The sequence below is a fragment of the Anopheles arabiensis genome, chromosome 2 (genome assembly GCF_016920715.1).
Source record: "Anopheles arabiensis isolate DONGOLA chromosome 2, AaraD3, whole genome shotgun sequence".
NCBI lineage: Eukaryota > Metazoa > Arthropoda > Insecta > Diptera > Culicidae > Anopheles > Anopheles arabiensis.
The window spans coordinates 88,055,303-88,082,507 of NC_053517.1; the positions used below are offsets into that span (position 1 = coordinate 88,055,303).

The 27,205-nt window shown below is 45.8% G+C and overlaps 1 protein-coding gene across 5 annotated transcripts in view; it reads left to right on the forward strand.

Moving 5' to 3' along the window:
• The window catches only part of LOC120898457, a 123,477-nt gene that overhangs the window by 62,407 nt on the left and 33,865 nt on the right, over positions 1-27,205 (forward strand). The window contains exons 1-2 of one of the 5 annotated variants that reach the window (XM_040304341.1): positions 673-734; positions 3,052-4,143. The exons of the other annotated variants lie outside the window; for them this stretch is intronic. Of the exons in view, the coding sequence (XP_040160275.1) occupies positions 3,140-4,143 (1,004 nt within the window). The 5' untranslated portion in view covers positions 673-734; positions 3,052-3,139. Of the gene's footprint in view, positions 1-672; positions 735-3,051; positions 4,144-27,205 lie in introns of those variants that run through there. 5 annotated transcript variants of the gene reach the window in all.

Genomic DNA, 27,205 nt, shown 5'->3' on the forward strand with positions numbered 1-27,205 from the left:
TTTTAGCCTCCAACTGTCAAACTCCATATAAAAAAGCTAACTAGAATCGCGAAGGGCCCCACTGTTGGTTTCACCTGTGTGTACATGGCTCAGTAGTGTGGTTTCTGCGTTGCATCAAACACTACTACCACCCAATGTACCAATGTTCGAAGCGCGCGCGCTCTGTTGCTATGAACAGGTTTGGTTTTATACCAAAAACCAAAATCCTCGAGCGCAAAAATATTGTGAGAAGGTGGTTTGTTTGACTCAGTGGACACGGAAAATGGCTCTCATTTTCCATCTTCGCTCTCCCAGTTCGTTTGCTCTCGCTTCTCCCGTATTAGCTCTCTGCGCTCGTAAGGATATGCGGTGGGAAAGTGTCCTGTTGTTGGAGAGCGCGACGCGAAACCATGCTCTCTCCGATTGCAAATTGCTGCTAGTGACGGCTCCCCGAAACCTAAGGAAAACTTGCCGGTAAAACATTGCGACTCGCCCCATAAATAGGAAAATAAAACCCATACACACGTAGCGGCGAAACTCTGTGTGTGTTTGTCTGGCCCGTCTGTACACACCAGGTTAGGGTATGTGTCCACAGAGACCGGAGGGGGGCAATAGACGCAAGGATACTCTCGCGCTGCTGGGAAATGTGAGGGCGCGTGCGGGTTCTCAGTACCGCTCAATGTGTTTTCCCGATTCTGGTCGTGCGGGTGCAAAACTGTGTACACACAGATAGGTTCGAAAAATGCGAAAAATCGGTAAAAGAGACGTTTTTCACGATTACAATAGTAGTTAGATACAACGGACATGATGTATCAAGTAGAAAGGTGTTGTTTGATGCTTTTCCAGCTGTATCAATGTCATATTTCGGCCTACAGACAGTATAATACATCTATATGTGGATTTAGATAGGATATCGCAGAAATGTCGTAATGTGCACTAGTACCTCGTGAATGATGCGTGGAAGATGCTGCAAAAAGCTTGTATTGGTGTGCAGTAGACTAACACAAGTGGAGTGAAGTGGACTTACGAACAAGCAAATAGGCTGTGTCCATGCGTGTGGGACGAGGGATAAGTGTGACTTTATGAAACGAAAACTCACAAAATTGTTCGGCAATAATTTAGTTATGGTGGTGCTTGTTACTTTTCTTGGTAGTTTTATCAGTTTCTTGATTTAATATTTATGTGTTCAGTGTGTTTGTTTACAATGTTCTGTCCCATGCTGCGCATCGGCATTGATTTCAATGTGTTTTGTTGCGCATTTGTAAGAGCATTTTTAGTCTGTAGTGCATATATTAACAATTGAATCACAAAATGGTTATGTTTAATGATCATATTTTGCCAAAAAACTTTATTTTGTAACCAATTTTTCTGTGTACATTCATGTAAAAATCATATTCTACACAAGTGTGTTCATGAGAGTTCTTTTGATTCTCTCTCTGCTGGATACATACTAACAGGGATTTAAACAGTGAGTGAGAGAGTGATTTCCACAACACAGGGAGAGAAATAAAAACGCCATCACACATACACATACATTCCGCGCAAGAGAGGAAAGAACTTTCTCCAAAATGTGATAAATCAAAAAAAGGAAAAATGAAGACGTTGAGGATCGGGGTAGGAGGAACAGAGAAGCATCGCCCCCTGCGTAAGAAGGCTACGAATTTTAGGAGCATAATCGATAATTTTCCGTCTATTCACCCATGTCTGCATCCTTGTAGTACGTCGCTGCACGTATACGATGAAACGGAGTGGTATTGAGAGTCTTTTTACTGTAGAGCACTACCACTACCCTTGAAGGCTTTTTGAGGTGTGGTAGTAATAGAAGCTTAAACGTAGAATTCAAATGTTAAAATACAAAGGATATCGTTGGAAAATATATGAAGATTTTCAAGACAAATGGCAACATTGGGGAATAATTTAGTCTTTTGCGGACCTGATGCTGGAATTTCTGGAACAGAAAGGCTACGATGTGGTCTTATTTGAATCACTCATCTTTACTTCGTGCTAGCGCATGGACACTTCTTAGCCTTACAGACTCTGCTGAAAGGATTAGGGTAGTATCACAAGTAAACCAAGCTTAAGGATTAGGTTTGCAAGATGTTTTTCTCTGCTGTGTTTCATAGTTGTACATTAAAAACTCGAGAGTAAAAACTCGATATAATGCTTACGCTATCTCTTTCTATCTCTCTCTCTCTCTCCCTATTTCTTTTGCGCTCTTTTCTCATCCCCAAACAGTGGGAAGAAAAACTCTCCAACAAATGCACTCTCCAAACGAGGTACGAACGCCCATAATGTGGCTGTATACGCGAAGAAAACCCTCACCCCAAGGATGTACACTGGCGGGGGATGTATGCATGTGTTAGTGTTCAGCTTTTTATACAGCACAAACATATTTAAGCATCCCGACAGGCGCACAAAAGCATTGCCTCGAAGAGTGAGTCCCCTTCGTGTAGACAATTTTCTTCGGAGGTTAGCCCAATTGTTCCACTAAACCAGCTTAAATGTTTTACCCACTCTTGGGGGTAACGGTGTCATTCGTAGGATGGTGGCATGTAACTTTTGTTGCTGACAGGTTAGGGCGGTAACGGTGTTCCAGGGCTGGGGCTATGGTTCACTCGTGTATAGGGTTACAATGGGAATTAGCCCACAAGCCACAGAAACTCCCAGATTATACTGATCAAGCTTTGGTTGGGGAGTGGAGCGTTGGAGGGAAAATGTTAGCTATTTTTGTGCCATTCGAGAGCCGGCTGTTGTAGAAGGCATTTTTAGACGACAAATCCTTTTCCATCTTTTTTTCTTTTTTACCATCTGCGTGAACCCACGAGCCGGCGTGTATTTTTACACCTGTGTTACTGTGTCCTTTCGGTTTCAAGTTCGCCCTTGTGTTTGTACCTTGAGTTATGAGATTGTGGACTTTTTGCGTATAGATTTTCTCACCATTTCTTGAATGTATTGTAGGTTTTTGGTCGTTTTTTTATTATTTCTTTGAATTTTATTTATTATTAATTATCCTTATTTATTAATTGGAAAAATTCTTACTCATAAGCTAATGTCTTGCTATGTGTAATTCAGATCATGTGTGCCAAAAGATAGTGTTATACAACGATATACATTGACTGACTCACAATGCCGGTAATGCTATAAGTGATCCCAATAAGCCATGCAAAGCATGTCCTTCGCACACAAGCGGAGGGCCTCCGCGCGCGGTCTTTTAGTGGGGCAACCGAACAGCTCCGCCAACACAATAAATGAGGACGACTATCACCACCATTCTTCACCGTTTTTGCCGATGGACGGCAGCGCCGAAACCGGCACCGATAGGTACGCCGCAATAATATCCGCCATTGCGGCAACCGAACAGCAGGAGCTGGAGCGCTGCAACGAGCGCAACCGGTGCGTGGGGCCGCCAGATGAAAGCGCGCTCGATCACAAGTTCGACCGGCTGCTGTCGGAAGTGCACGGTCTGCGAGATCAAATTGGCGATCGGATCGAGACGCTCAACCGACGGCTGACCCAAACCAACCGCCTCTTCCTGGCGCATCAGGACTATGGGCAGCGGTCGAACCGGGCCGGCGATCTGTTGCTGATCGGGGTGCCGACCACCGTCCAGGGCGAAGCGCTCCGCGAGTGTTACGTGCGCATTGCCCGCCGTCTCGGATACGCGGAAAGCGAAATCCCGATCGTACACATACGCCGACTGGAGGTGGTGGGATCGTCCTCCTGTGCGGATGTGAAACCGTCCCGGTACAGCATTGCTGTGCTAGACAACATTGCAAGGACGCGGGCCGGGAAGCAGGCACGGACCGGGTCGATCGAACCTTCCGTCCAGCCACCGGCAGTGCACGTGCAGTTTGTGTTTCGAAACGCGCGCAACGAGTTCTATCGCCGGTACCAGGAGGGTGGCCGGGCAGGGACGGGACTGGCGCTGCAGGATTTAGGCTACGGTGGTGCGGACGGCCGAGTGTACGTGAGTGAAAATCTGACCCGCGGGAATGTTAGCCTGAAGGCTGAAGCAATGCGGCTGAAGCGGGACGGAAAAATCAAGAGTGTGTTCACGGTAAATGGACAGATCTACGTCAAGCGTACGGTGGACCATCGGCCGGAGCTGGTCACGAGCAGTGTCGATCTGTTGCTGCTGGATGAAACGAAGATGAAAGCAAACAAGTAAGGAGTCGGGCTTTTTTCTAGTACATTTCATTGTTTGTGATGTCTTCTTTGGTTTTTTTTTTCGATTCAATATTTTTATTTAAAAAAATGACTTTTTTTAACGTAGATTTAAAGCAAGATATAATACGACTGATAATTGTTTTCGACATCATTCCCATGAAAGGAACTTCCGTCAGTTATTTGGAACTTTCGCCATGGCGGATGAAGACATGCGTGTAGGCATATTTTTGAGTTTTATTGTTGTAACATTTCAGTGTTCGGTACAAAATTGTTGGAGTAGACCCACATCAGGTTGGTCCAGAAATTGTCAATCGAACGCAGCTAGATGATGTTGGGCTGGTTCGCTGACTAGGGTACGGGGGGTATTTGAGGGTATATCCTCAAATGATCGCTGCGAGTTTTGGCGTCATTGGCTGCAGCTCCGAATCTAGTGGACGCGATTTCCGCTTCCTGACATGTATGTTAAATGTGTTCCCCAGGTACTTTTTCACTGCTAGGTCGGTTGCATCGACCTCCCGGCCAAGCGAACGCAGTGATGCGGCCTCTTTGCCCTCGTTATTCGTTTTCAGCATCCTTTGGAGCTTCTTGTCCCTCAGGGTCGTTGGACATTTGAAACTGGACATTTAAATTCTTTGATTTTAAGACACTTTCGGGCGCGGTTAAGTAGTTTCTATTATGTTTTGTTGTTAAGCGATGATTCAATTGATGGTTTCATTGCACAGTAATACTGCAGGCCGTCATTCATTCAGATGAATGATAGAACCACGATGAATATATTTAAATTTGAAACGATTCAAAGAGATTCTGAAACCTAATTTGTGCTGAAAGAGAGTTGGTGTGGCGAAAGGACTATAAATATCTACATATATTTGAAACTACTACACATCAGTCCTTCCAGTGCACAAGGTTTCATACAAAACCCCCTATTTCTTCGCTCACAACAATCGCCAGAAGAAGAAATCCCCTGCCATGATCGCAACTAAAATTAGAACCACCTGAATCCACCTGTAGTTTAACTAGCATCCTTGGTGTTGCGCAAAGCTGTCTGAAATGCTTCTTATATCAATGGTACAATAACCTGATACATTTCTTAGCTCCAATACATATCTGTGGCATATAAACAAAGAAAATGGAACTGTTGTGACACCATTATAGCATTTCCTCATCATTGCCTTTCCCGGTCGTCATATTTTTTTGCTCCAATTGGTCCAAATTCGCCCAACTTCATTGGACTGCACAATCCCATTCGTCCCTACTACCGATGACAGAAACCCCCTGTTCTACGATCGGTGGAAAATAGGTTGCGGCTAGGGCGCACCCTGCCAACCACAGTTACTGGCACAAACTCCGCTTAGTTCACCCGCTAAGGTGTTTTAGGAAGGGGGGGAGTACGGGAAAATCAAACCACAATCGATCGCCCTCCATAAACAGCAACCATGGGGAGGGATGCAGAAACGTCTTCGCGTCCTCGGACGGAGCGTTTTCATCGCAGGGGGTGGGGTCAATAATAACTCATTTTATCGTCCGCTTTTTCGACCGCAAGCACTATAGTCGCATGCCTGGAGCGCCTTCTCGGTCCATTGAAGATGCAGATGAGATGCTGTGGCGGTCTTGCCGGCTCGTAATGCAGTTGCCGCCATGGTTCCCACGAATATAAAATTGATAATATTTTAAAGCTACCCCGACAGCTATCTTCTCGCCCTTCAACTACCTTTTTCAGGTGCATGGAAAGCGCAAGAAGCGCTCTGCGCTCTGGTCGGTTTTCGTGCGTTGTCTGTGCAAGGGGAAATATTTTCCACAAACCGCAACCACCATCGATCGGTTGATCGGAACCCAAGAATATGGAGTAACAACATAACGTTGTCTCCAACAGTGAGCAGCGTTTTAAGCAAGACCGATTGAACTATTCTCACTTTTCCCGTGGGTAAATCTTTGACCCTGTGGTAAGCATTTGGTGCGGTTTCTCGCTTGATTGGTGCCGGCTAGTACAAATCACTTTCGTGCGTCTGGGATATTATAACGATTCAAATGAAGTTTTGATGCACTTTAATGGTTTTTAAAGGGTGCTAATGTTATTCAACATTAACTACAATTGTTTTTTTACTATACGAAAGACTTTTTGTTGTTGTTTTTCTTTAAACAATGTATCCCTTCCCCCGTTTGACGGCATTCGTAATTTTTAATAAATGCTTTTGAAACAATTTGACACATGTCATTTATGTGATAAGGGATTGGTGACGGAATCTTTTTGCTGTTTTATAATGAATTCAAATTTCCCAGTCACAGCCATGCCAAACTTGTTGATGATAAGTTTTGGCTTGCTTTTAAAATCCTAATTTGCACTGAAGATTAATAAAAAAAAATCGTTTTTTCGACTCCTATCGAACCTTACCCCATCCTGTCAAACTTGTGTGCCTATCGTACACTTATACCAAAAGCGCAAAAAATAAACCTCGAACCCATTTTGCATTCGCACACCATGGTGAGCCTGCGACCATCTTGCTCCCGGGGTGACATAAATTTGCAATCACTGTCCGCTTCCACAGCAGCATCCTTTGCCGCCTTTTGCCGTCGCTCACTGTTATCATCACGCGCGCGGCCACTCATAATGATGATGGGCGTGGCAAAGCGGAAGACGCTAAAACAACCCGATCAGCGAAAGGTGGGTGCGTAACCACCTCGAAGGACAGAGGACAGGTGCTTGGAAGTTTTTGGAGGGCTATTGCCCATTTTTTTGCAATGCGCTTCTTGAGGATGCTAGAAATTAATGGAAAAGGATTAACAATTAGCAACAGGGTTTTTGTTTTTGGTAATTCTAGTACCACACGCACTCACAACCGCTCACAGAAAAGAGTTACGTGTGTAGTAAAAAGGCCAGGAAATTATGCAATAAATTAGAAGCGAGACGTGCTTTGGGCTGACAGTAGTGTTGTTTTTTTGTACATTTTATTTTTTAAATAAATTGTCACACAATTCAAAGTGCGTTAACTTAACTTGAAAAGTCAACGTTTATTCACATCGCCAGCTCGAAGATATAGTATTTTACAGTAGTGGTAGCAATTGCAAGGCATCATTAGTACTCTTTCTATATGTGTTGTTGCGCGCCAGTAACTCAACAAGAGCTTCCCATTTTGGGCTGGAATGTGAAGACACCGCCAACTGAGGCTTTTCAACACCGTAAGCACTCGCGAGATCTTCCAAACCCCCAACAGCGGCAGCTCCCGTTCGTACACGCGCTCTCCGAGTGCTGCTTTATCGTAGTGTGGGAATGTTGTTAAAACCACCACCCCAATATGATATTTGGCTCCCCATTTTTTTTATTAATTTTTTTAAGCTCATCATCTCCTCCACCCCCCTGTCGAAAAAAAAAACGGTTCACTTCGCTCTCGGCTACGTTCGCGCAGCAAATGCTCAGCGCTCCCAAAACCACTGCTCCGAGTTCTCTCTTGGGTTGCCCCAATGATCCTCATCCTTCTGCCCTTTCGGCACCCCCCCCCTCCCCCCCATCACCTCTGGTTCACCCAAAGGTTTGCCTCTATGTGTGTGTATTTTTTTGTTATTTTCTTTCCGGCACTACGGTGTGCGCTGGTGTGTACGCAATACACGCGGTGCGCGCGGCGGCGATGACCTTGTGGCGGTTCGACCAGTTCGTTGAACCTTTTGAGTGAAACGCGCGCGCCAAAAAAAAAAATGCGAACTACAGAAAAGAACAAAATAATACAAACACACATACAGGGGAGCGCGTGCGACGGTCAAAATGTGTAACTAACGTTCAACCGTCGCGCGAAATCAAATTGGGAATCTGTCGCGCGCGTTTTAGCTACGGACACCCAATCCCCTCTGCCCGCCGTCCCTCATTGTCGTCACGGTCCCGGTCGTGCCCTTTCGATGCCGTCTTGCTCCTCCAGTCCAGCAAAGATGCAGTGGATTTTGCTGCTGCCAAAGTATGTGCATGGCTCGGCGTGTGGACTTGGCTTTTTTTGTTTTTTTTGGAGGGGTCGGCTTTGGGTAGTATCACTTTTCCACCTATGGTGTGTGAGTATGACGATAAGTTGTGCCAAGTACCATCAGCCACTGTGGATTGATAAGTTTGGTGAATGAAGTAGAGCAAAAGCTTCATTGTTAGGTTTTACATAACCTTGTCTTACAACGAAGAAAAATGTTTGAGGCGCAATTGTGTAACCTCACGTATCCTTGCTTGATCCTCCGGAGGACCTGCGCCAGTCATCCAGTTTGAAAATCACTTCATTTTTCACAATTAATGCATTGTTCCGAAATAAAACCCCTCCAACGATCGTGTTCCGTACACTTTACAACGTTCTTTCATCCCCCCTCCGCAACGCCCGCTCCTCTGTCCTTAAGCCACCCATCTATCCATACGGTGCCGCATGTTGATGATCAGTGTGGCGCCGCAACGATTAAATACATGATTGGTTGTTGGTGATGGTGTGCTGCGGTGTGATGGGCCTGCCTGCTGCGCATTCTTTCGAGCCTTCTGCCCGTGTGTGCGTGTATGTCGTGTTGCGGTCAACACTTGAGCGCTCTCGCTGTGTCACACGTGCTCCATTTTATCTCGGGGCTGCGCTGCTGTCTACCCCTGCTACGCTATGGCGCTGTTTTTTTTTTTTGGGGCGCGACGTGATAAAAAGAGATATTTCTCCGCGGCACTTTCGATTGCGATTTGATTTGAAGTTACCTGCTATTTGACGGTGATATGTTTCATATTACTATTTGGTGGGTTTAACGAGCGGGAGGGAGGGACACGAAGATCACGATCAAGTTAAATTCGTTGTTCTGCGATAGAAAATTGCGCTACAATGAAATTGGATCTTACTGTGTTTTACTGTAATGTAATTTGGAAGTAGTGGTAGATGTTGAGATGCCAAATAAATTCATTGAAAAAATGTTTCATATTGTGGCAAATGCAGTGGGTAACGATTTAGGCAATCTAATACAAATAAATTTAGTACAACGCAATATTCATGGAGACGCTTGGTACCTCACATTTCTCAGTGAAGTAAGGAACGTGAATACTAAGTACTAATATTTTAATCAGTTATAGAAAGGATTGCAATTCTTTATAAATAAAATTTAGGTTATAGACAGAACGTTTTGATTGCCTTTTTGGAGCTTAAAAAATGGTAATGTATTCCTGTATGAATACAGTACTTTTTTTAATATTAAAGAACCAGTATAATAAAGATCTAGGGACACTTAAAAGACATTGGAAGATTAAAATTTCTTCATCTTAAGTTTTTGGAGCTCAAAAAGCTAACGTTCCTACGAATGGATATGGTTCCCCTATTTTGGGATATAATAGTGTAATTCCCCATTATATTGTCCGAAAAGCTACTTGCTAGCATTGCTACTACGTTCAAAGCACAGAAAGCGCAGTAATCGATCAGTCTGGTTCTAATCTGATCAGCTATCACCCATCCCATCCACGCTGTAATCTAAATCGGTTTTAAAAAATAAGTAAAAACTCCTACAATTTTGTGATCCACTCACATACGTCCCTCGCCGAGCTCAGCCAAGTGCTCGCGTGTCTGTGCATCGCAATAAAGATATTCAAATTGGCCAAAGAGTTCTGCTTTGCATACCCAGCAGTAGCGCGTCAGAGTTGGTGCGCGTTCTACGTATCCAGACGGGGACTAGTCGCTTTGGATAGCGCAACCGGCAGCTCTGGTTCTTTCGCTCGCATTTCTTTCTCTTCCTCGCTCTTTCTCTCTTTCCCTTCTGCACACACATACACTTTGTTTGGTGCCCATAGGCTAAAGACATGAGAGACACACACACATTTCTTGGTGCGAAATAAAAAACGAACTGAGAAATGTTAACAGAAAAGTGCAGGACAACGTGATAATGGCGTCGTGGAATGCGACGAATAGATTGCTAGCGCCATCAAAATCGCCAACAATGGCTGCTGTAAGAGCAAAGAAGAGGACGAGGCACGCGTTTGTCTGTTTAGCATTGATTGCATGCATCTTGTTACCATATCCAGCGTGCCAGTACATCGAAATAAATTAATCCAAACCAATGGGCGAGAGTGATATGAGTTGGTTTTGTTTCAAACAAATGTATGCTGGATTTACTGTACATTAAATAAGATTCGGCCTCGGTAGTGACAGATTTTAAACTGACTTGTTTTATTTTAATATTCATTATTAACTATTAATATACACAATGCGCTTTAAGAACTTGATTGATTGTGCAACATTTATTGTTTTGGAACTATATTGTGAGAAAATTTTATTGCCAATAAAGCTGTTATAGTTAACATTTTTGTTTCTACAACTTATCTCAGCATATAATTTAACATGTATGCAAAAACTATACACTTTTGCCTATTTGTCACACTTGCCCGGCACTTGAACTACATCACACTTGCCCGGCACACAATTTTCGTGTCTTAAATAACGTTGAGCTCGTTGAATTCCATCATTCCTTTTCGATATGATGGTAATGACATGGAAATTCTAACGCTCTGATAGCTTCAACCCTTTCCTTCTTTCCTTTTTATTTGTTGCTATCGCCATATCCCACTTCCTTTCCTAGTTGCTCCGTTCCAATCCTAGAAAATCCCCGTTGTAATCTAGAACGAGACAGTCGGGGGTTTCAACACCAACCGTGTGGAATCCCACGATACGTGGTTGAAGGAGTACGAGTTTTCCATGCTGCTGTCGGCAATTCAGACCAAAAATGTAATTATCACAGTTTACTGTCAATTCCACCAATCATCGTGCACCCTGTTGCATATCGATGCGCGCTCCTGTCTTCGCTGCTAAACGGCGTGGGCGAGCGGTGCCGAATCCTTCCAGCCAGCGGACCGGATGCGCAATCATCAGCTGGGAAAATGAACTGTTAATGGAAAACAACGCCCCCAAGGCAAATGGCACTGATTTCCTTTTGCACTGGAGCGACTAGTGCCTGGGAGATGCGAGCATCCGCAGTGGATGGCAGCATCCTTTTAAGGGCGGAGCAAAGTTTCGAGAGCGGAAGAGCTGAATATTTTGATACTCCGAGTTTCCTCTGGCGTTTCTTACTCATCCTTTAATAAGGATTCATCTGCAATGATTACAGTTTCGTAGAAAGTGGATTGATTTTTCATACGAAATATGATTAGCTACTCGCCGAAAGTGTGCCTTGCGCGCATATTAAGTGTAGATAATATATACGTAACATAAAATGAAGTTGAAAAGTCAAAACAGTGCTACAAAATTATGAAGAACCTTGCGTCTCCATCTTTAGTTGGTTTTAGTAAGTTTCTACTAAAAACAAGTTTACTAATTAAAAACTGTTTGGTATTGGAATAATAAGTTGAATGCAGCACTTGGTTTTGGTTGTAATTAACTAACGTTTTATTTTTATTTCTCTTTGCAGGTAAGTGTCTTTGAGGACAAACATGAAACTATACGTTCAGATTACTTCAATCAGTAAGTGTTCGCTTGAACTATCAAGGAAGGGAAACTATTTCCAGGCATATAATAACCTTAAAATCACAATGCCATCTCTGAACCATTTGTACGATCATCCAAAGGACAGGTTAACGCCGATGATTGCTTAGGTACGAATAAAGCAGAATCGCAATGCTAAGCAAGTCTTTTCTAACTAAAACTCAAGAATTTTCGCCAATAAACCATTAGTGACGTGTAAACGTCTTGGAACGAATAAAACATCACAACATCCACCGGTATCAAGACGTTCTAGTACGTAAAGGAACATTTTGAAGCTGGTCTACAAGAGCTAAGGATCTGCCATTGACTTCAATCCAAAAGTATTTGGAATGTTCTTCAGTCTGAAACAATGGTTGCTCGTTTTTGAGTAGTTTGATAACCAGTTGATCTTTTATTATATATTTACAGTATCTTTTATGGAGATTATTGATTTTCGTCTCGTATGCGTATTAATAACCATGATTGTCAAAAAATAGTCAAAATGATGTGCCTAAAAATGTTTGTAAACGTAATCCTTCCCAGTCAAGAATAAGGTACGCTAATGCAGACAAGAAAGCAAACCAAACAAACCACTCTGAACACTTCGATCTGAACCCATTCTCACGCTTCCTTTCGATATCGCCTGTCTTGTACGCCACTATAAAAAGGCAGCACACCAACACAGAAACGGCTGCACATATCATACACACACCCACAATATGATGCAGTGTCGATCGGGGCCTTACGATCGTTGTTTATGCTTTCCATCCCTTTTGCTACGGCCACCTCAAGTCCTCATCCTCCCGCTCCTCTTCCTCCTGCGTGTGAATCCACAGTGACGCGCGCTTGGCCTTGTTCACGCACACACACACACACACCGTCAACGGTCGGTCGTGTCTTGGTCGTCGTTGTCGTCGGATCAGGTAATTTCTCAACCAGAAGAGCGGAGCAAAACGCTCTAGCAGGCAGGCAGGGCAGCGTCTCTGATCCTTCCAGGAATTTCATCCGAAGCGAAGCGGCGCAGCATAAATGCCATTGCGACGCCGCTTCCCTCCCTCCCCGCCACCGGTGGCTCGACCGGCCAGCTCTCCCTGGCCCTCGTCGATTGAGAATGCGTCGCACTAACGTGTTTGCGGCACAGTGGGCTTTGTTTTTGAAATGTGTGTTCCTTCCCGGTCCGCGCGAGATGCATTCGAGATATGTGCGTGTATTTGTGTGTGTGTGTGTGTGCATGCAGACACTTCCGCGTCTGGTTTTTGTGGTGCTTTTTGGTGTTGTTTTCGTCTCTCGATCTCTCGGTCGGATGCGATCTTGCTGCTGCTGCTGGGCATGTTTGGTGGTCGCCGTCATTCGCTTTGGTGGTCAACTAGACACTCTTTCAAACTGTGAAGGTTCGACGGTAAAGGAGGGTTTCGAGAAGTGGTAGCGGAGCTGCGCTAGGCTTCGTTTTCTTGGATCCTTCTTTCCTTGCTCGTGCTCTTTCCCGCTCATGCACACGCACGCACAGCGGGTTGGTTACACTCTTTCACCTTTCTCCTTATTCCCCTTATTCCCCCTTTGTGCTGTCTGGTCGGATTCTTTAAGCCGGATCCCGTTATTTACAGCGCCATTAGCCTCGAGACGCTAAGGATACGGCTGCCTCTGCTGCTTGCTGCCTGCTCTTTTGTTTGCTGCCTACTAGAGTGTTGGTTTCGGTGTTGATGTGTTCGAGCCGTCTGTGTCTGGCAATGAATGAATGTGTATGAGTGTAACCACCTTCCTTGAGGGACGACGGAAACCTTGGCCACAGGAAAGGGGATTGCTGCTCGCTTACGTTACGCGCGCTTTTCTTGCGTTCAAAACATTCAACTTCCCTCGAGTGCGTCGGAAGAAAATGAAGCAACAGAGGAAAATAAAAAAAAAAACCCGGGAATCTGAACCCGGCATTGCGCCTCGCTGCATGAAGCATAGCTAGATGTAAGCTTTCAAAGCAAGCACGGAATGTGTAAGCTTTCATTTCTGGCGGGAAAAGAATCGTGCGCGCGTTGCTCGGTGAAAGCGTGTTTGTTTTATTATGTTTTGGGTTGGTCGAAAATGGTTCAGTGCTGATGCTATTGCTTTCGTCTCTTTCTATTCGTCTCTTTCCACCGGTAATGTTTGGGCGTTTTCGAATTGCTTGTTGTTATCGGTGTACTTCCTCAGAAGGAGAGTTTCTTACCGTTACGAAGTCTGCGTTTTAGAACAAATTATACCAAAGATGGAGAAACCAAACGAGGAAAAGTCATTGTCCGCTCGCATGTGTACACGTGCAGATTCTATTAATTATATTTTAAAGCACGAAGCACCCAAGACAACTCGGCAACTTCGCAACGGGCCGTGTGTGTGCTCGCTCGCGCTACCTTTGCGTTTATCGCCAGCGCCTTAAACGCTGCTAATTGGGATATGATTTAGAGTAGAATTAAAAGCATATCGGATTCGGAAAAAACCCCCCAACCTGTTACATATACACCGATTCATTATTCTTCGTCTCGTTCGGCTGGTTTGCTTTGCTCTGGGGGTGTTGTGTGTGTGTGTGTTTTTGTTTATTCATCCCATCATTTTTTATGCTCTACCATCTATCCTTATCGTGCTCTAGATGGGATTTTAAAGTGTTTGAAATTAGAAAAACTGGCTCAGCGATAATTATATGATAATGAGTAGAAGCTTTACTGAAGTGTTGTTAAAAATAAGAAAATTTGTGTTGTTTTCAATAGGATTATCCGAGACAGAGCGATCCCTCAAATCATGTTGATGACACAGTGAAAGTATTATTCACCCGACACGGTGACAATAACAAACATCTATTCTAAAGATTTAATGATACTGAAAAATTACATGAAATTTTAAGATTTTTAGTCATTTCAAAACCACTCAACCATGACAAATTCTCAATAACCAACCACACCAATGGTACTTTGTTACGATGGTGCTACCCAGCGTGTCAACAAACGGTGTCTGGCCACTCACGATGCGTCAATTACAGCCTTAATTTGTCGTGCTTTATGGAATTGAGCCGTGGCATTACACAGTGGCTTACAAACAGCGGCAACAACCCCCAGCAAAGCGTTACGGGCGAGCTTCTGTTGCTTTATGGAGCGAGGCGCCAAGATATCGGGCTCGGGCAAGAAAAATGAACCTCTGCCGGCCGTCGTGGAAAATACGAGCAAACAGCGGGAAACAGTGGTAATGGTTGGCAAATTTGTGATTCGAATGAAATCTCTACCACCCTCGGCTCCATTAAGCCGCCCTCGGCAGCTTCTCCCCCCAGCCCAGTAGTGCAGGGCTTACGCGTGGCCCATCCCAAAGCTCAAAGCCCCTAAAACAGGAAGCACACGAAAACGCAGACACAGAGTCAGCAACCCAACAGCACGTGACTGAGATGATTATGACATTAGAAGACGAGCAGCCACCTGATGAGCAAATCCCGAGTGTATCCGTCCGTTTCGTCTATCGCATGTTCTCCCCCCAGTTCGCGGATCATTTTTCCAGTGGGTCCAGTGGTGCCTGGTTTTTTTTTTTTTTTTGTGGTTTAGTGTAAGATGGTGCTGTTTGCATTTTTTCGGCTTCCGCCTGTTTCTTGTACTTTGATACGCGACACCGTATCCCACCACCATTCCAGTAGCAGCAGCAGGCACGTTGTGTCATCTAGTTCCGGTTGAATTCTCACCCTTCCTGTCCGAGCCCTGTCTGAATTCAATTCGCGCCGGGCGCACTGCACTGGTGAAGTTCTTAGAGGGGGGGGAAGCATTTTCACTTAGCCGAATGGTTAATACACGATTTGGTGATTAGTAGTTACTTCTGTTGCTGTGGCTTTTTCTTCACGTCGTTGTCGTTGTTGTGTACTGCCGAACTTGCAAAGGTGTGCTACCTGTAAACACAACATTAGAGCTTTATTATGGGAAAGATTTCGATGCGGCTTTCTTGTGGGCAAGCCGTGGACTGCTAATGAGAAGTTTATTCTTGCTTTTGCCACGATAGATATGGTAGAAAAGCTATCTTTTTCGGCTTTCGGGTGCCGACTTACACCCGTTCTGGGTCGTTTAATGCGAGGCACATCTAGTATCTAAGCTGTGACAGGCACGAGATCGAGCGATTAGTTGAAGTTTTGCTCGAAACATCATACCCATTTGCACTGTGGTGGTAATATATTTTCTTGACGCTGTGTAATTCATTGATATATCGCTTAATTTATGCCTACAAAAATGAAAAAGAAATTAAAAACCTAAGTTGAGGCTCCCTAACAGTGTCGATCCAGACATAGAAGACACAGGAATTCAAAGAATAATGCAATTCTCGAAGAAAAAGCTTTTTCATTGGGTATGCTGCATAACATTGGAGTATCCAATACTACTTCATATTATTTGGCTTTGATGCGCAATGAACCCTGATGCAAATAATATTCTCCATGTAAATGAAGGGTTTTAGCGGTGCCTAAACTATACCAAAGCTCCCACAATTGCATAATTATTCTGCCACGGTAAAGATAAACTGTAGTGTGTAAACAACACCGTTTCTTGCCGCACAGGAACACAGTTCCTGCTAGGCGAGTGAAACTTCTTCTTTGGAGGTAAGGTTTTGGGCCCGCAACCTGCCAGGTCGTTGATGGCAACAACCTTTCACCGTCAGAAACGAAACCTGCTAATTTGCACCTGGCGGCCGCCCTCCCCCGTTCCCCAATAGCAGCATGTCTGTTCCGTTTGGGGAAGTTTTCTTTTCGCCTCCCAATTCATATCCCCGTGCATGCATCTGACCAGTCGCGCGTGTGTGTGTGTGTGTGCAGCACAATGTGTGAGGTTTGGATTGTGTTGTGCGTTGTTGTTATTGTTGTTATTTTGTTTTTATCTTTTGTTTAACATCTTAAACCTCGCTGCACGACTCGCTCATTAGCGAAATGCGGCGAGATGTATCCCCAACCGGCAGCAGGCACGCTGGCTAGCTAACTGACCACAGTGGGACCGCTCGGGGAGAATTTGCCTTGATGCTCTGACCTGACGCGCGTTTGACAAGCGAAACCACGCGGCCCAGTTGATTTGTTGTTGTTTTTTTATCACAAAATAAGCTTTTCCCGCAAGCAGCAGGGTAACACCATCCACTTCCTCTTCATCATCAACGTCGTCATCATCACCGTCGTCATCCCGTCCAGACCATTTGGTGCCACACTTGCTAACGATTCGCAAGGCTTTCGGAACGATGCGCCCAACGATGAATTATTTATATTAGCACGTTGCTGTCGTTTCTGCCGTGCGCGCGTGTGTTGTGTGTGTGTTTCTCTTTTTTGTTTTAAATTTTCCCCTTCTCGCTGGCTTATCTGGCTAGTTTTTTGCAAACTCCTATGCCCCTTCGGGCGTGCCAGTTTGGTCGCAGTTTTTTTTTTTAATGTGCGATATTATCAATGGACACGGGGAGATTGATTAGCTGTGGGCAGTGGATTGCTTTTTTTTTTGTTCTTTCGATGCTGCAGCTTTAATGATGCTCTGGTGGCATGAAGAGTGAACTTTGCGACGAATAGGCTCCGGGGGATTGGATATTTGGATAGTGGTATAATGAGGATAGAATTCTGCTGTTACAGTTCAAAACAGATACGCGATGAATGTATTGTAAAATTGTAAAATCACGATCAATATATTAATATTTTGCCTGAATTATTTACACGTTTTATTGCGTTATGTTAAATAATTTAACATCTAGTTGTTAAGGAATCTCAGGCCAAATCTGTTGTACCAATATCCAATTTACGCTTCAACTCCGGAAGTGTTTGTTGCAATCAGCAAATCCTGCGCCGAGGTCCGCCAAATGTGTTTCCCTGTTAGATAACACTCGTTTGTTCGGGGCAATGTTTCACATTCCTATGATGCCATCATGTATATGATATCAGCCTTCGGGAGGGGACGATTAAAACGAACGATACGCGTGTGTACCGCTCCAGCAAACCGTTTAAGCTAATCGGCTACAAAATGGGTGCAATAATCAACCATCAACGATTGAGATACATCTTTCGTTTGGTAATTATCGCTCGTCACTGTTGGCCGGGTGGGCTTTACAGTGCCTCCCCCGGACGGTCAGGAACTAACTATCAGTTACACATTCTCCGTGGAACGGGCGGAACAACGCCCACGCCCTTCGCATCAAACAGAGGGTGGAAGTTCGGCGCAAAGGGGATGAGGTTCGGGCAAAAAGCGTTAGTGGTGGTGGTGGTGGCGGTGGCGGCATGACGCAAAGGAGTGGAAAGGAGACGTATACTACACAGACGCGGATAGCAGACTGCCTGGCTCCCCGGGCCGCGGATGCTGCGAGCAGAGGGCGATGGTGGAGTTGACGTCGAAATAAATCGAAAGATGTACTGGCAAGTGGGTGTAGGAAGCTTTCCACCACATCCTTTAGCTTTTTGGTGGTGTTAGGAACATTAATTTACGATTAGAAAAATTTGGGTGTTCGGGCGAATTTATTAATCACGATTGATAATTTGATTTGGTTTTTATAAAATTTACGATACAAATTTACGTCAAAAGAACACTCGTATATTATCCCAATGAAGGTATGTAGAAAGTATCAATCACCGCTAAATCATTTGATTTGCAACATTTTATGCTTATGTTGATGCGGATAGGGACATGTCCTACCGTGTAATGATTGAATTTCGTTGCACGATTTGAACATGTATCCACTTGAAAGTGAGCTTTTTATGTAAGTTAATTGGAAAACTTAATTGCAGATCGAATTTCCTTATTTTTTGTTGGTGTATCTATCACTAGTTGTAAATTTAAGACATTTATTTAAAGCAGCCCAACCTAGTGAAACACTGCCGACCGTCTACGATGTGAAAGTTTTACTTTTCTTCCAATAAGGAGCACGCGATAAGGATCTACCGCCTGATTGATTTGGTAGGGAAAACCATCGCGTATCGAATGTAATGACCCATAATACGACGCACAATGATCCGTGCCCGTCACACAAACAACAAATCAAGCTTGAACCCATAAAAATCCACAGGAGATGCTTTATTTTGACGCGCAAAGGAAGCATTTTTGCTCTGCCTCTGGATACGAAAAAGGACTCGTTTTCGGGACGTTGCGTGTATCATTGAGCGTGTGTGAGTGTGTGTGTGTGTGTGTGTGAGCGTTTCTACACGACCATTTTTTCCGCCATTCTTGAGTTGGTGCATGATTGTGTGTGTGTGTGTGTGTGTGTGTGTGCGCCATTATAACGCGCGTTCCGTGCGTGTCGCGTGCGTGCCGTTTCTCTTCCACCATTGCTGAGGGCGCGCTGGGAAGAGGAATACAAAAAAAACTAAAGTTAATGTGCTGGCATGTATGTAGTACGACACACGGAGGAGGACGACGACGACGACGACGCAACGGCGTAGAATTCGAGCGAAATTTCTGCCCGCGGTCACTCATTCTCTGAAAACGGGGCTTTGGTTTTGTGGGACGCACTCACGTCGCTGTCGGTGACGCTGCGAGAGTTTTGTGCTCTGCAAAGCAAGAGGGAGAAGGCGAGACCGCTGAGCGGCCCTGTCGTTTTGCTCGCTCGCTCTCTTTCGCGCCCGTTCTGGCGAAGGGCGCACTCGCTCGCACACACCACAGTCCAACGCGTTCATCAAACAGAAAGGCCGAGAAACGGCACCTTCTCTCTCTCTCTCCTTGTGCATCCGTCTCGCTCCCGCTGCCTGCCATCGTTCGCCTGCGCCTGGGTGAGTGCGCGCGTTTCGCCGAACCCAACCGTCGGGCCGTGGGCTCGGCACCGGATTGGGGAACGCCGCGCCGCTGAGAAACACGATCGCGCGAACCCAAAAGAGCGCACACGGAGCGCGGGCACACATTCTCCGCACGGTGCTGTGCTGTCGCATTTGGCCTGAGTGCGTTAGTGGCGACGGAGGTACGTCGAGCGTTGATCCGGTGCGATTGCGTTTGTTGTTTTTGTTATTGCTGCTCCCAGCACGGCTGTGTGTACCTACCACCCCTGCCCTGTGCTCACTGTGCTGTGCCCGTGCGCGCGCTCTCCCTTTCACCTCCACGTTCCCGTGTGTGTGTGTGTGTGTGGTTGCCGTCTCCGCGCGCTCGTTCATCATCCATCGCCATCCCGCGCTCTTTCGTTTGGTGGCGGTGGGACAGATGTGTGTGATAGTTTTTGGCAATTAATAATTGCGCATGCAAATTGTGTGCGTGTGTGTTGTGTGTGTGCGCGGGATTCTTTGCTTCTCTGCCAGACGTGCTCTGTGTCCTTGCAAAGAAAGTGAGAGCACAGGCGGCTAATACTTGCAACCTAACAAGCTGTCCCAGTAGAGTGGGTGGAAGATGGCCACAGGCCGGCAGTATTTGAGGGTGTGACGATTCTAACTAAAAAGAAAAGAAAAATACAACACGGTGAAACATTTTTGTGTGGTGCCCAAAAAAATAAAAATGGCTGTGCAAGTTGTTCTCCGTCTCGTCTAACTGAATCAAATTTGTGAAGGAAGTAACACTGAAATATAAAGTTGTGTGTACACATGTGTGCGTGCTTCCTGCGTGAAAAACTCAAACAGTGCGAATGACAAAAACGCGATTATTGTTTTTTTTTGTTGTGAAGAACACCACTCTAAACTAAAGTAAACATACAAACAAAACACGAAACGAAAATTCCCTCCGGAAAAAGGGAGGAAGCACCCAGAAGGGAGCGGAAAACAATGTGCGAGTTCGAAGGAAGAAGCATTCGCCGCACGGCCGTGGCGGAAAAGAAAATGGTGGCCGCCGTTACCGTTGCTGTCGCCGACGACGACGGCGACTGTGATGAGCGGCCGCATCGTCGATGTCGTCGCGGTGCTGCGGAAGAAACGCAATATTTTCGGGTTCACCGTAGCGACCGTGCTACTACTACCACCACCACCATCGGTCACTTGGCGGCCTACGGCGATGACGATGATGATAATGATCACGATGACGGCGGCGACCGCGACGATGATGATGAAGTGCTAATGAATTGTCGTCATTGGCTTCGCACGCCGGATTAAAGCGAGAGAAAGCCACCAGCGTGCAAGCGAACGCGCGCGCGCGCTGAAGTTTATGCGCTCTCTCTCTCTCGCTCTCCCGTACACTGGTGTGCGGTGTACGCGTTCAGCTCTCGCGCTCTCTCACGCGCTGGAAATTGGAAGGCCCCCCGCCCGATCCGCACGTAAAAACACGCAGAAATGCAGAGCCGTCGTGATGAAAAAAAAAGCGCCGTGCGGCGGGTGATGTGTGTGTGTGTGATGCGAACGAATTTTTTAGTGTGTCTTCCCCATCCCTCCCGCTGGTTGGTGGTTGGAAGCTTTTTTTTGTTTTAAGACACGCTGAGAATAAATCACACATTGATACAAGCAAAGGCTAATGCGCGCTTGGGCCTCCTGGCAGACCGAACACCACCGGAGCTTTGGTGCTGCGTACGCAACGAACGCGTGCATGGGTGTGTGTGTGTGTGTGTGTGTGTGAGTGTTGGTGTGTGCTTGACTGTGCGCACCCGCTACGCGGTAGTCGTCGTGGTTCAACGTCCAACGTGCGTCTCTATGTGTATGTGTATTAGTATACATGCGTGTGTGTGCGTGCGTGCGTTTCTGGCAGTGCGTTCGTGTGAGATACTCATGTGTGTGTGTGTGTTACGGTGCGACAGGGCGAGGAAGGAAAAATAATGCCGCGTGCTCTTCTCGCTTCTTTTTTTCGGGAGGGAAAGAAACAACACCACCACTACCACAACGCACACAAACAAACGAACCGACCAACAAAAAAACCGTCCGTACGTACGTGACTGTGTGTATGTGTGTGCAGACGACGCAGCATCATCTTCATCAACCTGATGGAATTTTTCACTCGAACTTCCGGATTCGGCTGCCCAGCCAGCCAGCCCGCCCCGCGGCCGGTTCCCTTCACGGGGCTGCGCGCGCGCGCTCTCTCGCCCGTCTGCGCAAGCGAGATGCAGAGTGTGCGGTGGATGGTGGATGCTTCGCACCAGGACAGCAAAGGATAGCGCAAGCGGACGTATCGGGCTGCGGACTGTGTGTGGTATTGTTTTCGTATCAGCAAGCTCTTGCTCGCTCTGTTTCGATTTGGGGTGGTGGCCTTGGCGAGCTTTAGCGCGCACAGAGAGTGCGGTGGAGGAGATGTCCACGGGCCGACTGTGGTGATGTGCGTGTGAACAAGATGCAAACGTAGTGAGCTTGAGTGAGTGAGAAGGGCATATAACTATGAACCCCCTGCCGCCCTCCTCCTTCTCCTCTACACAAATGCCCAACGGTTCCCCTTTTTTTCGGTACCATCCACACGCGCGCCGTGCGTTATCATTGCGCTCTGTCGGTGGTGTGTGTGTGTGTGCGCGTTTGTGTTGTGCTTCCTCCGCCTCCGCCTCTGTGTTATTCCGGTGTGGGGTGTTCCTGCACGAGGCAATACCCAGCTAACAATTTATCGGTTTGACCGCGTGGAGAGCGAGAGAGAGAGAGAGATGCTAATGTTTATCAGCGTGTGAACCATTCGCGATCGAATCAATCTTCTCCGCTCGAAGGTGGACACAATTTTTGTTTTGGCTTCTATCCAGCCCCGTAAACACCAGCACACAAACATAGACCCTCCAGCATCGCCTATGGGGAAATCGAGTGTGGTTTTTCACCCGTGAAGAAAAGTGCGTGTGTTTTCGGCGGGTGCGCGTGCGCTTTCGATCACAGTACACACTCTAACACACACACATACTTTCTGAAACCACACACAGCACTTCTTGGGCGAAAATTTGTGGAAGATGATGATGGTACATTGTGCTGCGCTACCGAGGAAGAATGTGGAAATTTGCTGTAGTGGAAAAAAAAACATGACTGTACCAAACACATGAGTGAAAAGCAACCTGGCTGTTCTAATGGGAGAAAGTATTGCCCTGAAATGGTGAAACGATAAAGGTGAGTTTAAATCCAGTGTAACGAAACGGAAGAAGGCTTGTGCTATGATCATTTCGATGCCGAAGAACCAAACCTCTGGATGAAGCTTTTTTCGTCTAAAGAAAAATGTATTGCATCACGCAACGGACGCAAAAGGAGAGAGGAGGGTGCATTATTGATGAAGACAAGTTTTCCCGCCCGTTTCGGGAGTTTCTTCAATTCCTGTTTGTTTCCACCGTACCTCCGTTGTGTTTATTTTGCGTTCCGTGTTCTGCTTTTACCCGCACGCTCTAATCCCGGGCACTGCTGCCTGCTGGAGAAAAAGAGACAGCGGGAGCGAATAACTGATGTAGAAAACGCAGAGCGCGTGAGAAAAGCTTGCCGAGCTCTCTTCTTCGCTGATGAGCTCTGTATTCCGCCGTAGTAAGAACGTACTGTCGGTAGAGTTGGACGGGAAGGCAGAATAACCGCGGGAGCGCATGAATCAAATTGGAAAGCGTCACACGCACGTGTGTGTGCGGAAGAGGGTTGGGGGGGAGGACGAAGCACACATGCTGTATCGAAACGGTGCTTCACTTTCCGTAGTAAATTGTGTGATCCACAAACTGGGTGGATCGTCTCATCGTCTGGCGTTTTTGTTCTTGTTGTTGGGGCTCGACGACTCCCTGTAGCAGCTACTCCGTACGTTCCTTCTATTTCTCTTTTTAGCAGGGAGCAGCGCGCATTTGTTAAGGTCGGGACGATGGTTCGGAAAAGAGATAGAATATAAAGTACACACACACACAAACGTAAGAGAAGGGGGCTCGGTGGGGTGAAATGAATGCCGATCAAGTGTGTGCATGCCCTTTCGCTTGCTCCAGATTAGCCTGCCCATGGCACTAAGGCTCAAGGTGTCTCGTTTTCGCAGACGCGTACACGCACTTAGAGCCTTTTTGACGGGATGGTATGTGGAGGGGTGTGTGGCGATTGTGGTGCGTTTGTCGAATATTTTAGAGCGGCCAGAGAGGATACATTCCAGCCCGCGCTTTTTTGCCTCCGGGATATGGATGTGCTCCTCCCTTTCCGCTCATCATTTTCACTACTTTAGGATTTTTGAAGAATGATTTAAAAAGCTGTTTTTTGTAATTGTAAGGCGAGAAACGTACATACAATTTTTACTTTTATGTAAAATACAAATTATATTCAAACTTGATTTGCTTCAAATGAGTTTGTTTAATCAATTTTTGTAATTTTACATGCTACCATGCCTTTATCAAAACTGACCTTCAATGGTAAAAGATGTTGCGAAATGTGGATCGTAAATTGTGGTTGTTAAACATGTGTCACACACTGCACTTAAGTAGGTTCCTCTGGAGCAAAACAAAACCCTCAAAACCCCTACACCTCTACAACACGAACAAATCCAGCAATAACGCGCCTTCCGTCTTTATTCGATTCTTCGACACCATCTCCCGGGAAGAAGCTAACCGGAAGCCATCACGACGGCGGATCTGCCTTTATGTATTGCCTGCCTGAACTGTGTATTCGGAATGTGTTATATATTTTGCCATCGTCTTTTTCCTCGCTGTGACTTCATCTTGGGGCGGTAGTAATAAGAAAGAATCAACAGAAAAAAAATACAGTCTTTTTTGTCGGCTGGGTGACAGAGTGAACTTCTTTTTTCCGCTCTCAAAACGCGCCACTCTGCACGGCATTCAGAGAGAGAGAGATAGAGCAAGAGATAAAAGTGTGAGTGAAGATGATCGCCAGCCAGAACAAGATAAGATGATCGAAAACGACGAGTAAAATGGTGGCGCGCTCGGTGTCCGAGGAGTTCTGCGTTCTCTTTTCTTCGTCTTCTCATCCAGTTTGTAAAAGATTTTGATTCCCCACAACACACACACACACATACATACGTATATATACGTAGACGTACGACGCACCAGTGCGAGACGAGGCTTCGCTCCGTGTGTATTTGCTGGCTGGCCTTTCGCTGTGAGACTATTTTGCCCCTTGCTTGTGAACTCTCCCTCCTGTCTTTGCCGACGAGCTTTCATCATCATCATCGTCATCGCCGGTTTTCAGAAGAATTTGCACGAAAGCCGCACAAGGGTGTAGTACCCGCTGCGCGTAGAATGAAGAAATGTGCGACGGGTTTTTTGTGTGTGTGTGTCTTTGGCTCTCTTTGCTCTGCGAACACAGACAACTCTCTCTCTCTCTCTCTCTCTCATTCTCCCGCTCGCACTTGAGCGGAGAGCGTTGCGGGATGTGCGTATGTGTGGTCGTCTAAACGGCCGCCATTTTGTGCTGCGCCGTGCGACCGAGAGGTACGCGCCGGACGGTTGCGTCACGCTCACTCCAACCGAAACGCCGCACCGAGCGTCGTACCGAGCAGTGTGTGAGAGTGTGAGTGAGTGGAGAATGTCACTTGGGCACCGTTCCGCTCTTCACGGCTTGCTTTTGCGCTTCTTGTGCCTGCTCTGCCGCCTTGCTGCCTGGGATGGGATGAAAATATGTGCAACCTACAGCCTTTCTAAGGAATCTTCCGTGCGCCGCTGCGGGCCAAATTGTGGACGTGTGCTCGTCGTTTGTTTGCAAAACTTTCTCAAAGGATCAGAAATCTGTTTAGAGAACGTTTCTTGGTGGCAACGGTAAAGATGAAAATGTAAATGCTTCAAAGAAAACGGTTATAAAATTCATATCAAGTTTAATTTTCGAACCTAATGCATCTTAGTTGATTGTAACGGTTAACTTCAATAAATACCAAATTCTTTTACTTCAATCAAGCGCGGTTAGCTTTTTTAGTGCACAAACTCCACACTTTAGTATGACAAAAAAGCAAACATTTCGTAGGAAAATTAACATCAAGTCCCACCGATACATACTCACACGTACGTACAGATATTGAGCACACACCAATTCGGTATTATAAAGTTAACAAGACCAAGCATGCATACGGGAGAGTACCGCTTGGTCCCGAATACCACCCCGTCGAAGGGAAGGGTCCCGTTGATGACGATGACGACGATGACGATGGAGAAAGTAGCGTGGGAAAGAAACGCCCCAGCCGCAAGACAGTATTCTTTTTGCTTCTTTTCTTATATTTTGTGTATGGTACACTTCGTTCTCCTCTCTCTCTCTCTCTCTCTCTCTTTCTCTGCCTTTACGCCCTTTCTATCCGTATCCTTTTGCTCCCATGGCCAATAATAACGCTACGGGTTTCCCGAACGGGCCGGTTGGGTTTTCCATTCACAAAATATTCGTTTTTTGTGGACTGGGGCATCAGTTAGCATTCCCTTAGCAGTAGACTTGCGGGTTAAAATCCTTTGAAGTTATGAAACTGTAAATTGTAACTAAATTCTTATATTTTGTGTACCTCGTTTGAACCCATAAGTTCCTGTGAGAACTTAGAAAAATCCTTTAGAAGCTAACACATCTTTGTGTTTCTACTAATTAGTGGCTATTAAAAAACATAAAGCTATCTTCACTAACATGCAAAACATGGTTCCTTATTAGCAAGACCTACCAAACAAATTACCACATTTCCGGTACTTTTTTGGTCGCCTTCAAACCATAATATGAGACATATGGATCTTGGGCTGCAAAAAAAAGGCGACCAAAAAGCACTCCAACACACGTAAAAATGAAGAATTCATCCTAAAACGCAGAAAAAAACGGTGCAGAATCGGTTCCATTAACATCCCGTGCTAACGGGACATGATGCCTCCCGAAAGATGGATGGCGTGTGTGTGTGTGTGTGTGTGTGTGTGTGTAGGAGAAAAGAAACCTACTCTACATATATTCATTCATGCTATTCGGTTCCTAGGTATATGGCTCCCTCTTTGCAGGGGGAAGCGAGGCAAAGAATCATCGTCAGAGCACTACAAAAAAAAAGCCAGACAAGTGCTCTCTTTCGTCGTCATCCATTTCGGACGCGTACACACACATCTTGTTGGCAACAGCAGCAGCAGCAGCAACCAAACGCTTCCCGCTGTCGCGCATATGTTTGTGTCGCGGAGTTTAAACCGGGAATGATGGACACAGTGTGACCTAGTTTGGTCGTTTTTTTTTTTATTTGTTTGTTTGTGCATTAATCTCTATTTGGGGCGCACGCAGAGGCCCGCGTGGAATCGAGTTCTACACTATCATTCTATTTCCTCCCGTACGTCCATAGCAGGGCTCACTGGGAGAGTTATGTTATGGAAGAATTGGAGCCTCCAAATCCGCTTCCAATTTTCGGCAAAACGTTAGGCTAACCATAGCCTAACGATACACGATTTTGATGTGAAATTGTCTCTGTGTCTGTGGAGAGCTGTTTGCAAAAACGTGCCATCACGCGACAGGGAAAAACAACATTGAGCAACGTAAAATATCGCATTCCTTTATAATTCCACCGTATCATCTCCGGTTTCTCGGAATTCCCCTACATCATCATCTCAACGGCCATTTGCGTGGCGCAGTAAAAAAAAAACAACCATCTCACCGACACTACGGATGATGATGATGATGATCATCGGTCGTCTCTTTGCGAGATCGTTTTCTTTTGAATTGTGATGCTGCTGCTGTGTTGCTCGTTCTGGGGGCAAGACTTTGAAGACTGGATCGACCTCCACCAGCAGCAGCAGGTTCGGTTAGTCGGTGTCGTTCGCATTTATCTCGGAGGGAGCTCTAATCAAGATGTCGGTGCGGTTTTCTTTGCAACGTTGCGAATGTCCGAATCAGACATTTTAAGATGTCGGACAGTTTTTTTTTGCAAGAG